The 13,814-nt window shown below is 40.4% G+C and overlaps 1 protein-coding gene across 7 annotated transcripts in view; it reads left to right on the top strand.

Annotated features, from left to right (window-relative positions):
- FGD4 (FYVE, RhoGEF and PH domain containing 4) overlaps positions 1-13,814 on the top strand; it is a 110,161-nt gene that overhangs the window by 49,530 nt on the left and 46,817 nt on the right. Inside the window, exon 1 of one of the 7 annotated variants that reach the window (XM_037388265.1) lies at positions 7,236-7,428. The exons of 5 other annotated variants lie outside the window; for them this stretch is intronic. Coding sequence is in view for 1 of the 2 variants with exons in the window: in XM_037388261.1 (XP_037244158.1) it covers positions 7,548-7,563 (16 nt within the window). In the remaining variant the exon portion in view is untranslated. One more of the 7 variants, XM_037388261.1, reaches the window with a different exon arrangement.

Raw genomic sequence — 13,814 nt, 5'->3', positions numbered from 1 at the left:
AATGCATCTGCTGATGTAGGTGATCCCTAAACAACTGATGCTGGAAGCGATGAGGATTGTGTGTTTGCTGCCTACTACCACAGGTTACCCAAACATCTGCTGCTGCTTCTTTTCAGACACAGAATATCTGACCAAATGATTTTTTTTTTAATATTTTTTTTTCCTGACCATGGTTTGTATGCTTTTATCTACTGCAAAAACGTACTGATGTATTAATTCTACTTTGGTGCTTATTGTGAATCTTCCATGCTGTTTTTTAATAATTCAAATAATCTAATTTGTACGTTAGTTTTAGTATCTATCACTGCCTAAACTTTTTTTTTTTTTGTATGGAAGCAAAATCACGGTCACTGCATTCTGACCTGCTTCATTTGCGAGTCTTTGTACTGCTTGGAATTCTAACGTGGCAGGGATAATTTTTAAGTTACAGATTCAGCCTTTTACTGTACTGCTGAATCTGAAGAAAATCCTGTGTGCTGGTCTTTCTGGCTTGGGTTGTGGAGTTTTTTTCAGGGGTACGTGTGTGTTGTATATGTGACCAAAAGCTGATCTAACTGGAAAATGAGAGTCTGTGCCCTTAAGTTGTTTTGCAAAGATGTTAAATGAGTGATATGTTGAATCTGTGAAGGTGAGTAAAGGCAGGTGGCACAATACTGCTAGGGCTGGTCACAAGATTTTTCCTCGTCCCTTTTTTCCACCCTCCCTTGAAGAAGGGTATGGATTTTTGTGCCAACAGCTACAACATGATTCCCAGCTGGTGGGGCACCAGAGCTGCTCTCCTGACCCAGCACCACCCAGCTCTGCTGGTGTAGCTGCATGTCTTGGCTGGCAGGAGAGCACAGTGGCAAGTAAGAATGTCATCATCAGAGGTAATACTGTCACTGGGGAAGAGGCAGCAGCTGTGGTTGAAGGCAGGAGGCTTGAAGAAGCAGCCTTCTCAAGGGGGAAGGTATGGGAAGGTGAAAGCAATGAAGACAACATGCGAAAAGGTAGAGCTGCAGGACCAGAGGGTCTTCTCTTTGTATGTATTTCTTAACTGTGTGTTAGTGTAATAAGAATGGATAATGCTATAAACACAGTAATTGCCTCTTCCCTAAATCATAACATGAAGCTTTCTCTCAATTTTCATTTATATATATATATATATAAAAAAGGAGGTATAAGAAATAGTGAACCATTAAGCCTTTTTTGTTAAACAGGACAACTGGCAAATCAAACCCGGTTGATAGAGGCAAAGCCTTTAACCACTTCCCACATCTAAAACCAAAAGTCCTTTAACAATTGCTGGTCTTTCTTTCCTAGAGAAGATTAATTAAAAAGTGAACGACAGATTAGATTCCTGGATTATTTTTTTTTAAGTATGGGAATACTACAGAAAAAAAAGCTTTATATGGTTAGTATAAAACATACAGTTCCCATAGCAAAAGTAGTCCTTTTATAAATGCTAATAGGATAGATGTCGGTGACCTGGTGCTCAATAATCTTTAATGTAGTTCTTTGATTTTGTAGAACTGCAACCATTTAATTTTGGTTGGAGAGTTTTGTAGTTGCTTGTGTTACATTTATGCTTGAACTAAATTGCAGACACCAAGATGCTACAATGAAAAATGCTGTACTAATGTAGGACAAAAAGGCAGACTTTTCCCCTTAGAAGTTTCATTGTGTGTCCTTTGGGTCCTTGTGCAGCCACAGGTTTTCCCTTTGGGGCACATGATACAGCTGAGCTGGAAGAAAAGGAAAAAAGATGGAAAAATACTGTTTAGTTTCTAATTATGGCATGGTAGTTGTGCATCACACCTGCCTTGAGGCTGCTTGTCTTAAATCTCCTTGCATGTGAACCAGGAGAGCTAGGGGAGGGAGTGATGGAAAAGGTTTTTGATTTCAGAAAGTGTCCTTTCAACAAACTTGTTTCTGTTTGGGCTGCGGATCCAGAGTCTCCCATAGTGTTTCTCACCTTGCTGGGGGCTAGTTACCTATCTTAAGGTGCTATTGTTATTTTTCCTTGCTGCAGCAGTACTGAATACTCATTCCTAAACACACACACACACCCTGCCCCATCCCACTTCTGTGTGGACTTTTCCTCCTCTCTCCTTTTCCTGGTGGTCACTTGTTTCTGTAGGTCATTTGCTTAATCTAAAAGTTTTTTCCCCATCTTTTTATTCATTATATACCTGCAGATCTTGAGTTGTCATATGGCTGTTTGTTTCTTCTTCACGTGCTTGTGTGGCAAAGCTTGAAGGACACAGCTTAACAAGACAGCAAATAATTAGGTCTGCTTCCTGGAAGGATTTTGTTCTCTCCCACTTTCTCCTCTGTTGACAGTGATGCTTATCTGACCCCATGGGCCATCTCAGCCTGCTAAATTGACAGAACAATCCAAAAGAAAATGAATACACTTCTGGCAGGTTAATGGGGTGAACAGGCTTGCTGTGGTGCCAGACAAGACCCAGTGCAAGGAGAGGAGTTCCTTTTCCAGCAACCAGCCCTTGGCATAAGGGAGCTCTTGGGTTGCACGCAGACTCTTTCTCTCTTTGTCTCTCATGAGGATCTCAGGCAACGACACGTGAATTTCATCCTTTCGGTACCCAGTCAAGTGTCCTTGTCAATGCTTCACAGCTACTGCATTCAGTCATCGTTAACATCTACAGGCCTTGGGCTGATCCCCTGTTGCTGTCCCTTGATGAGATTTCAGAGCCAAGTTTACGTGACAGCCTGGCACTGGGAAGGGCCATCGTGTTCCTTCCCTCTGGCTGTGCTATGACCACCATGTACCTCCCGGAGCTTGTCACATTGTACAAAACACTGATTCAGCTTGCTCAACTGGAACAAAAATTTGCTTTGCCTGCTAGGTTGCATTGGCTTACCATGGGCTGGACATTTTTGTAAGGGAGGAATGTGATACTAGCTGCAAGGGGAATGGTGGGAGTGGGGTTTGCTTGTCTTGGTCGTAGAAACACTAAACTAAAATGCAGCATTAACATTCATTGCATCCTTTTGGGCTTCATCTCTCTTTCCTTGGCAGAGAGGGTAAACTGAACACCCATGTGGTGGTTTTCCTTGTTTGTAGCTCTTGGTCGTTGGCTGCCTGACTTTTAAAGCCATTTACTTTGCCATGTTTTGGCTCTGAGATTATACTATCCACCCATGGTGATGAGAGGCAGGAAGCCCTAATTGTGTCCTCAGTTATGATCAAAAGAAACCATGAAGCACCAGTGGCAAGCCTTGCTTGAGCTCTTGCACAGCGCTCAAAAAGAAAGTAGAGGATAGTCATTGCTGCGGTACAAGAAGGTGCAGGTAGGAAGGTGACGGTCACCTTCCGTTTAGCCTGCCTGAGGCAGTGCAGCTTTCTCCCAAGTTTTGAACTAGACAAGTGTACATTCCTGTGTACCTGCAGTTCCAAAGGTGTTCTTTCTTTTGTGTGTCTGCACCCAAATGAATTTTCAGACTTTTTTTTTTTTTTTTCTTCAATCCATTGTTATAGAAGTGTCTGTCCAAAGCTACAGTATTTAGCAAGTTGTGTGCTTTGGATTTTTTTATTCAAGCTATTGTTTATATCCATCCAGCCTTCTGAATAAAATCACTTGTTACTGATTTTTAACTATCGCAAGAATCATGAAAAATGCATGAAAAAAACATATAAGGTCTGACAGAATTGGGGGTCACTTTGGGACAAAGGTGTGTGGTATCTTGGTAGCTAGTCTCATTGCCCTGAGAATAGCTGGGAGCCAAGTTGAACCTGTCTGCAGACTACTGCTGAGCTTTTAAGAGATGCTTTTAATAGCACCTCAGAAGCTATTTTGGGGTAAGCACAAAGCGTGCTTTCATTTTTGTCCATGACTAAACTGCTGTGCTTCTGAAGTACTGGTAGATAACTGTAAAAGTCAACCACACCAACTTTCTGGGAGCCGTGTGACAGGTGCCTTTTTAGCTGTTGTGGTTTTTACATCTGTCTTGGACTTGTTGAAATGTCTCAAGATCTCTCACAGGGAAAAAAAGTTGGGGGATGCTTTCAGTGCAGAGCACTGATATTTTGAAATCCAGAAATGCTCATGCTGCATTCTGTGTGAGGGTGTTGCATGGGTTACTGATCCTTTGGATGGGACAAAAATCACTCGTCTTCACTGGCCTGCAGAAACTTCATATCATGTCCTGATGCAGCATCCTCAGCAAACCTCTTCTCAAATGCTTGATGCCTGAAGTGAATGTGCAGTAAAGAGGAGCCAAACGAAGACATCCATGCTGAATGCCGGGCTGTGATTCACTGTCACATGAGCTTACATGTTTTTGGGGGTGTGTCAGTGTGGCATGCTGCCCAAGTAGCTCGTAATACTTAGTTCAGCTTTCCAGGTTTCCTAACAGTACTCTTGTGACTTCCTTCTCAATTCCAGCTTGATCACATCAGGAATATTCAAATGAGTCAGGTACATAATTCGAGTCCCTGTATCTGTAAAAGAGGGAAAGTACTGAGAGAAAACTTGTGACGTTTAGTTTGAAAAGTGCTTGGAGGTGGAAAATCAATAAATGCTGTATGTTTGTTGCGAGGTGTTTGTAAAAACTCTTAATTATTGGCTCACATATGATTTAATCACTCCAATAATTTTGATTTGAGGTAACTTAGTATCATAGAACTAGTCTGCTGCGCAAGTGTCTGGACTAAAACCATGCTGGTTTTAGATTGTGTAGATACTTCATTCATACTAAATGACAGCAACTACTCAGTAGCGCAATTTTTATTACCACTAATGAGAATGTTTTATTTAACAAGTTATTCTTCATGCTCCTCTTCTGCTTTTTAGAGAAATTTAATAAAACTAACATTATTTTTTATTACCTTAATTATCTTTAACAGGCATGTTCTGGTGACAGGTAAGACACAGCTGTACTTCTTGCCAATGAGTTTTGAACTAATACTTGCCAATATAACTGCATTGTGCGGTTTGCACATTTCTGCTCATAGAGTGAGCAAAGTTGGTATAAAACTCATGTGAAACCAAGGAAGTAGGTTAATGAGATGTCCCCATTGTATTAGTTTTAATCTCTCTCAAATCCCCTCATCTGCTAGCTAATCAAATAGAGATCAAACAATTAATCTTTTACCTTTTTTTAAAAAGGAGGAGTTAAGCATGTGTTTTAAAGATGGGCTTTGGTGACGACTTTATACCTGTTTTAATGCTACTCCTTCTGGAAATGAAATAAAATCCACAGTTTCCTTCATGTGTGTAGAATTCCTTCTCTCTCCTTGAGCGGCAGACGAGCCATGTTACACTCTGGGGGCTGGTGTGAGTGGGGTGGTTGCCTGCGCGCAGTCCAAGGTGGACCTCTCGGGGGCTGGTCAGAGCTCTGATCTCTCGCTGGTTCTCTGCCTTGTCCCTGCAGCAGGAATGGGTGAACAGACAGCAGAGTCTGGTAGGTCAGATGTCATCCACCCCATGTGTGTCACGTTACAAAGTTTGTAACAGTAATTATATACGTTTCCTGAAAAGGGAGACTTGATTTCCTCTCTGGCCTCTATTTTTACTTGTGTGACCCTTCCTCTTTGCTTACAGCGATTAGTAACTTGCGTTTATGTAGCTGCTTATCTGAACTAACTGTTTCCTGTATTATTTTGTAGCAATTTCTCTTACAGTTTTCCAGCCTACTATATTGCTTGTGTGAAAATTGAAAACTTTATTGCTGAACCCATCTGAATTTAAAGTCTGTCACATACTTGTATGACAGGCATTATCAGTAGTTTTCCTGGGTTGGGAAGTGTACACCAAGTGAAGCAAGGCTCACAAAGCCTCACTGGCAGGTGGACGAACCAGGCTGGTGCGGAAAGTGGTTTGTTTCAAATATGGGAAACTGAGTAGAAAATTTATCTTCTCAGCAAAGGCTTTTCTGGAGAGACAAGGTGTTATGTGGTAGATGTACTTCATGTGGAAGCCCAAAAAAGGGGGCAAGCTTTGAACTCTTGGAGGTGAACTTCAAAACAGAGATGTAACCTGTGCACTAGAGTTCTCTTAGTCTTACGAAACTCAGCTACTGTTATTGTTTGTTTTAATGCTGTGTTGATGACCTGGGTGAATACAGTTTACATGTGCCTTTAAGGAGCCTGGGATTACTTGCTAGGAGTATCAAGGATGGCGAAATGCAGCTTCCTAGTCCAGCAGTTTAAAAATAAATGCTCAAAATAAAAACAACACATGAAAATCTTGGTCAAAGTGCTAAAAACGGGTTCCATTTAGATTTCAAATCCATATGTGTGGAACTTGCATCTGCTCATCTCAAAAAGAAAAAGGCAATGAAGTGTTGAAATTACTGGAGGAAAATAGTTGCTTTTACTGTTTTTGGCAACAACCCCCTTTATTCAACATCTGTAATAGAAAGGAAATAATTAGCTGCCCTATTCCAGAGGGCTGTCTCCTCAGTAAAAAACAGATACTCATAACAATGGGTTGTTTTGCAAGCCTGTTCCCTGTAACCCGTGGTACTTGTCCTCCAGAGCAGCTCTGCAGTGCTGTGCTTCTGCAGAGCCTTGAATGTGAGGACTGGTGGTAGAACAGGCTGTAGAGACCTGCGGTTCGGACCAAGGCAGTGGTTGAAGATGACCTCAGCTGCACTGAATGACAAGCTGGCTGCTAAATTGTGATGCATGTTATCCAAATTGACAGGGCTGGATTTACATCCCAGTTTCTTTCTCCTGCTGGGATGAAAGTGTGGCAACCGGGAATCACGTGGTGTAAGAGCTGTGAATAATAAAGTTACTTGCATTAACTTCTCTTTTCAGTTAATGCTTTCACTTTTTAAAAATGTGCATTTTCACAGTTCAGCATTCACTCTAATGTCTCTGTATTCTACCCTGGAACACAACTTCTAGTTTATACCATTTAAAAATTGATTTTTAATTATTTTGGTGACTTTTAATCTGTGACAAACTAATGTTTTCATGACAGTTCTTTAATGTAGACATTTTTGGTCACTGCTCTGGTGTCCTGCATGTTGTATTTACTTCCTTTTAGGCATAAATTTAAATACAGATTGTGCAATGAAAAAGATTAGAAATTAACGTCATGCGGTATAAAGAGAGAACAAAGTACCAACTGGAGAGATGTATTAACTTGTCCTTTAACCCTGATCCTGCTTTAATTTCAAAGAGCAACGCAATTAATAGTGACAGAACTTTCATACTAGCTGAGGCATTAACCAAAACAACTTACAGCAGTCCCTCCTCCTCCTCCTCCTCCTCCTCTCTCCAGCAGTTTGTAGGTTACATAAGCCGATTCCTTTGTTTTTCCTCTTTAGTAGTGAGCAGACTTCAGTCTCTTCTCTGAGCGGACTGGTTTGCATGCTTACGTTTTTCCTCTCAAAACGGGCTTGCCTTTGAAGAGGAGGAGCATAGTGTAATTGAAAGACCCAGCATGTAAACTGTCAGCATATACAGAACATCTGGTGAGAAGTCCTTTCTGGCAACTTATAAGACTTGTAGATAGGATATATGTGAGCCTGTCACGGGGTTATTGCCATTGCAAAATCAAGTCCTCGTGCAGTGGTACCGGATTATATTTACAATGTCTTCTGAACCAGGTAAGACTGAACGGGATGCTTCTGTTAAACTTTCATCTCTTCAAGACTTGTGGTGGTTTTGTGTCCAGAAACATCAAGAGTTAAACTTTCTAGTTTGAAGTAAATAGACCAGTGAACATCCAGCTGCCTCATGATGCAATACAACTGGAATGCTCTGGTGGCTTTTTCCTCCTGTTCTCAGTAAATGAGCTTGCAGTCTCTTGAACCACTTGCCTGATGCATCTGCCACACAGAGAAATCTGCAGCTTTTGGCTCCTTTTGCTGCTGCTTTCACCAGCTCAAGATTTTCTTAAAAGCAAATCAGTTTTGTCATGTTTATAAGTGGTTTCTGTTCCTAGCTTATTTGCCAGATTCATCAAGCTGTTTATAGCTGCAAGGTTTCTGTAGGACAATTCTATAAGTAAGCATTGGCTCTAAGAATGATATCTCTCGTTGTTCTAGGAAGTAGATGTATGCTTCTGGCTTACAATCAGGTTTTCACATATATTGTTGCAATAATCCATTTAACTGATGCTTATGCTACTACATTGAATGTACAGAATTGGCTTCCAGAATTAAAGGATGTTTTCTTTTATTGCACCATCCAGTGAAAGGTTTGGATTTTTTCCATTACAAATACACTTGCAACTGAATTTTTAAGATTGCTATTGAAAATACTGCTTTACTTGCAAGTGAGTGCATTTTTCAGTTCTGAGAAAAGTTCAGCCTAAGGGTAAGTTACATGAAAAGGCTTACCCAACCCTAACAGCTTAATATAAGACAGTAAGTATTCTGAATTCAGTTTTCCACAGAGAGGTGGACAAAGCAGATCTGTGGAAGGTTTAGGTTCAGAATGCTGGCCTCCCTCTGGAAAGCCCTCTGAGACTAAATAGAGGGAAGGGAGTCACTGGTGGACTGAGTTTGAGGGATTTGCTAGAGAAGCCTGGAGCAGATGTATGCAAATAGCTCTACCCCAGCTCTCCTGATTTCAATACTTGTGGGCATCTGATTATTCTTGGGTCCCTCTAGCTTTTGATAATCAACCAAAAGGATGGGAATCACACCTTTCTTCCCACTCTTTATGCATTATTTTGCTGTATCCTGAGAAGAATCTACATGTGGATATAGGAAACTTTTTTTCCCCACTGATCTAGCTCTTAAGAGCTGTTTTCTGGGATCTGCAATGCATATTCTTTTCCTGTAAATGTAACATTAAACCCTGACTGATTTTCAGGAAGCTCCATGTGGTACCATAACTACTATTTTTGGTATTTCAACTCATCTTCCCTCTTGCCCTTTTGCTTACTTTGCGTTATTTTGGTTTGCAGAGGCCTACAGTATACTTACATATAACTGTGTTAGTCTGAATGTCCAATATATTGGTGAAGTTGTGATCTCCAACTTTTTTTAATTTATTTTAGAGATCAAATATTTGTATGTGCTTTAAAGTGACAGAGGTTATACTATCATGGTGTTTTTCAGGCAGTAATTTCCCACACTCCAGTTAAGAGTTGTATGAAAGTAGTTAATGCAGGGTGGACTATGGTGCAAATACCTGGCTTGAAAGGTATGAAGGGGTGAGCTTCTATCAGCCTGTGGAATAGCATATAGATATCTCCTAACATCACCTTCTCAGAATGATGTAGGAAACCTATGGATATAGACAGTACGCATAGAAAAGGTGACAGCAAGTAGTTCCGGTCTGTCTGGGTTTGAAATTGTGTTGACAAATATCCCTGGACACTCCTAAACAGTATCTCGGAGAAGAACTGAGTTGCTTGCTGAAGCACTGGCTGCCTCCAGTCCAAAATGGAAAAAAATCCTTCCAGTACTGACTGCTGGGACTGGGTGAGAGGGGAGTAGCACCTGAAGCTTATAGAAAGGTATAAATTCATACGGCAGCGTATCTACTGCTATCACAAAGTACAATTCAGAGTGTGTCTGAGCAAAGCTGTTTTTCGAAGTACTAAAGGCCCATAACAAATACGAAAATATGTAGAATGTACCTTCTCTGAAGTTTTGATGTTTCTGAAGACTGAAACTTTAGAGATATTTTTTTTTTAGTAGTAGCGTTCATTATAGGGGAAAGTATTGCTGAAAAATTGATTTAAATCAATGTCATTTTGAAAGGTTCAATGATACTTTGACCCAGAAGTCAACAGAGGCTTAAGTGTCTTCATTCGTACCATCACTATGCTTGGCTTTGTGACTGCAGCACCCTGAGACTTATGTTAGTTTTTCACCTGGTAGGTGCTATATAAACAGTATAATGGTTTATGTCAGTGCTTGTAAACCCAGTGAATTTGTTGAGTCTTTACTAAAAATTCAAAATGGTTATGGAATGCTCCTCTTCCCCATCTCTCCTCTCTTATCCTAGATTTGTGACTATTATAAAATAAAAGGAATAAATTTCTGTAACATTAAGAGTTTGGAAATTTAGTGAATATGTGTTCCTTACAGGCAATGATTGACCTTGAGAAGTATAGGTAGTAAGGAAACACAATCTGTCCTTTTGATTGACATAAAATATTTAAAACACTGTGAGTGCTCTTACTTGCTTGTGAAAAAGTTCTTACAATCCTGACCTGTCACTGAAAAAGAAAAAAAAAAAAAAAGAAGAGAAGGCAACAGCTGGGTTAGGTTATGTAGGTTGGAGAGGGATTGGAATATTTCCAAACCTTGTATTGTATAAAGAATTAAATGTGTAGACTTAAACAAATATTATGTTTTAGAGTAACTTCATAGATTTTATTTACTTTCTGTTTTGGGAAACTTTCTTCCCCAACGTGCAAGCCATCTGCTTTTTTTTAATGACTATTTTGATACACTTCCTTCTGATGCCAAAACCCGAGGCTTGAAGGAAAACAGTAAATATAGCATAGAAGTCAGCCATATTTTGCTGGGCTGCGGTTCTGTGAACAGCTCAAGTGATCCAGAGGCCAGTTGCTGCCAAAAGGCTGCCCAGTCCCTCTGTGGGACTTTCCCAGACCTTTGGGTGGGTCTCATCGACGAGCCAGTTCAGCTCACTGACACAGCACAAGCGCCTGAGATAAAACCGGTGTCCACTGGCCTGCTGGCTGGAGGGGGCTACGATGGCCTGGAGAGAAACCTGGTGAGTGTTAAAGCTGTTGAGAAGTGAGCAGTGCGAGCTACGGGGATGTGGAGGGATGGAGAAGAAAACATTTCATCTCTTGGTGGGGGGGCTGTCTCACTCTGTCTGGCGTAGCCGCAGTTGGGGGTTGAGCAGCCTTTTCTTGTTCTGTCCTTGGGCCTTCAAATGTCCTCATTTTCAAAATGTTTGCAAAGTGAAAGGTTGCATATCCTTCAGATGTGTTGGACAAAATTTGAGCTATTACAAAATTCTTTCTCTTCCTGAAATGTAGTTGAGTTTAATATATACTTACATTGCATAATTTATTTTTTTTTTAAAAAAAAAAACAAACCCAAACAACAACCACATTTCCTATCCTTTTGCACATTCACAGATAAATATTCATGTGGCTATTAAGGTTTTTGGAACAGTATGGTAAATACTCATCGAAGTCTGCATCAAAAATTATTTTAATTCTCCAACTTAAGAAGTTTTATGAAATGACATCTTAAATTCACCATGCAGTTATTTTTTTATCTTTTTTAAAATGTATATTTTAAATGGGGGTCTGGAAAAGAGAGAAGAGAGGACTAAACAATAGAACAGTTCTGAATTTGTATCTCTCTGCCGGTTCATAGCATAAAATGTAAAGCCATTTCAATCTGTATGTATGTTCAAGAGGCAACTGTACTGATGTGCAGGTCTATTAATCTGGAGTGAATTCTGTGGACAGCATGATCAGTGGTCATGTCTGGTAATTTAGGGCTAAGGGTTTTTTTCCCATTTGGATTCTAGGCGACCTGTATTTCACTTCCTTCTGTAAGGATGATTGTGAATGGATGAAATTAGTGTAAAACGGTGATCTCTCACTCCTTATGGACAAGAGACAATGTAAAAGCTGGCGTAATTATTGTAGACTTTAAAAGGACTGGGCAAGAAAGGTCCTTCTTGAATGATCTCACAGGAAGGCCCTAAATGTACTTAAATCAGGCTTTTTGTGACTGTTCTTCCCTTTTTTTTTTTTTTTTTTTTTCCCAACCAGGTCAAAAGCAGGAAGCACTTGAATTCTTGTGAAGTGTCCAGCTTTGGGTTCTTTATATTTCTGTTTTGGTGCAGAGAGCATTCCCAGGGAGCTGCTTGTTTTTCTGTGTTTCGTAGATGATGGTTGTTAATTACTTGGCAGGGAGACTGAATTGCTTGGGGAGCCTGACAGTGGGCTGCCTGCCCCTGGCTTGGGGGAGGAAAGGCATTCGCCACGGAGCAGCCAGGGTGCCGCACAGCTGCACCGCTGATGCTGCTGTAAGGGACGAGCAACCGCCTGTTTCCCTCCATCGGAGCTTTGTTCTTTATTAAGTTCATAATTATATTCTCTTGTAAACTTTCACAGAACAGGGGGTAGTGCCTGGTAGCCTGTTGTGATGCTATTGTGCAGTTAATACCATGCAGCTTGTTCTTTAATTAGGGCATTACTTTAAATTTTGAAGCCATGCATTTTTAGAGAATAGTTTTTTGACTCATACACACAGAGCTACACACTCCCCCTTCCCTACTGTTTGCTCCAACCCCACTGAGATGTGATTCAACGTGATTAACGTTATCCAGTGGCTACTTGCTTCTGGAAAGGGAGTCTTGTATTCCTTTCCTCATCAATAAATTTCTATCTTTGGCCAAGCTGTGGTGCATCTAAGGTGAACAAATGCGTGAAACTGGCTGCTTTATTTTTTTGGTGGGGTTACATTTCTGATGACTTATCTTTCCCAGACTGCATTCTGGGGCTGAATGCGTGCCAGCACTGATGCACAGAAAGTGGTGGGAGCAGACAGCCAGGAGGAGGGAGGGGAATGGGTGGAACAACTTGTGTCTGTGACAGCTGGCTGCTGGATGGGCTTCAGGTTGTCAGATGCTGGCTGCACACACAGACTGCCTCAGGAGTTGGATGTGGGAAGCGGTTTCCATCTATCAGTGGTAACTTTATTGGCTTGTATTGAATAATTGACTTCTGTTTGGATCTGTGGCTGTTCTGAGTTTTGGATATATTATAAATGACTTGAATGCTATCAGTGTGTTTATTTCAACAACTTCTGCTCAGATTTTCTGAAGTAATAGATCAATTACAGTTTCAACCTTCTGTAAATAGATTCCACCCCCACCCCCTGCCTTGGGTCTGTGGGTTGTTTTTTTGTTGATTTTTTTGGGTTTTGGTTTAGCATCCTTTTTCTAAAAATACTTTCTTTTAGTCCTTTTATCAACAGAAGTAGCAAATTTCATGTTTTCAAGCATATGCACATTTTCTAAAATAGCCCTAAGTTAAGATGAATATGAAATAACTGCACAGATCACCAGGCAGAGTATAAGATGAAAATGTCAGTGACTGGTTTGTTAGAGAAGTCCTCTGAAGCAGCGTAAATGGAGCAAAACGGTGAAATTTATAGTCAGATCAAATTTATTTTTTTAAAAACTGCTAGTATTTGTCTAAAAATGCAAACACACTGTTACTTCATAATGACTTATCGGTTATAGAGGGGAAGCTGGTTTTGTCATTTTCTGAGTTATCACTACACTTTCCTAGTAAGTATATGTTAATATTGCCTCTTGAATCATTCCAATGGTTTGGATGAGATACAATCAGCTGCATTTTTCCCTCACCTGACCCAAGTAGTGCAGATGCTGTCCTTCATATGAAGTTAGACTCTGCTGCCTAGCATGGTGTCATGCTCTTTATCTTATATATTGTAACAAAAAGAAAATAAATCATTTTAAGACTGGACAAATGAAGTGAAAGAAACACACAGGGCTCTGTGCTGCAATGCTTGCTCACACAAGTGATTCTTTTGTGATCAGTGAGTCTGCTTATACAAACAGGGTGTCTTAATTAGTAAATGGGAGCTTGGGACATTTAGAAAATGATGACTGTCATCTGTGCAGAATATGCTAGTGCCAATTAAAAACTCAGTGAAAAGATTTCAGTGTTAAGTAAAATAATATTTGAGGGGATGTTGCTTACCTCACACAGTTCTACGCAGAAAACCAAAAGGAAAAAATAGTTGGGGGAGAACTTGGTGGAGGTGCATCCTGTTCATCTTTTCTTGTGCTAGCATTCATAATCAAAATAGCAGTATTAATGCAGTGGGTACTTAAGAAAGTCACACAAACCTTACTCAGACCCTTCCTTTGTCAAACA

This window comes from Falco rusticolus, chromosome 5 (genome assembly GCF_015220075.1).
Source record: "Falco rusticolus isolate bFalRus1 chromosome 5, bFalRus1.pri, whole genome shotgun sequence".
NCBI classification, from domain to species: domain Eukaryota; kingdom Metazoa; phylum Chordata; class Aves; order Falconiformes; family Falconidae; genus Falco; species Falco rusticolus.
This window is presented reverse-complemented; position numbering and strand designations above follow the sequence as displayed.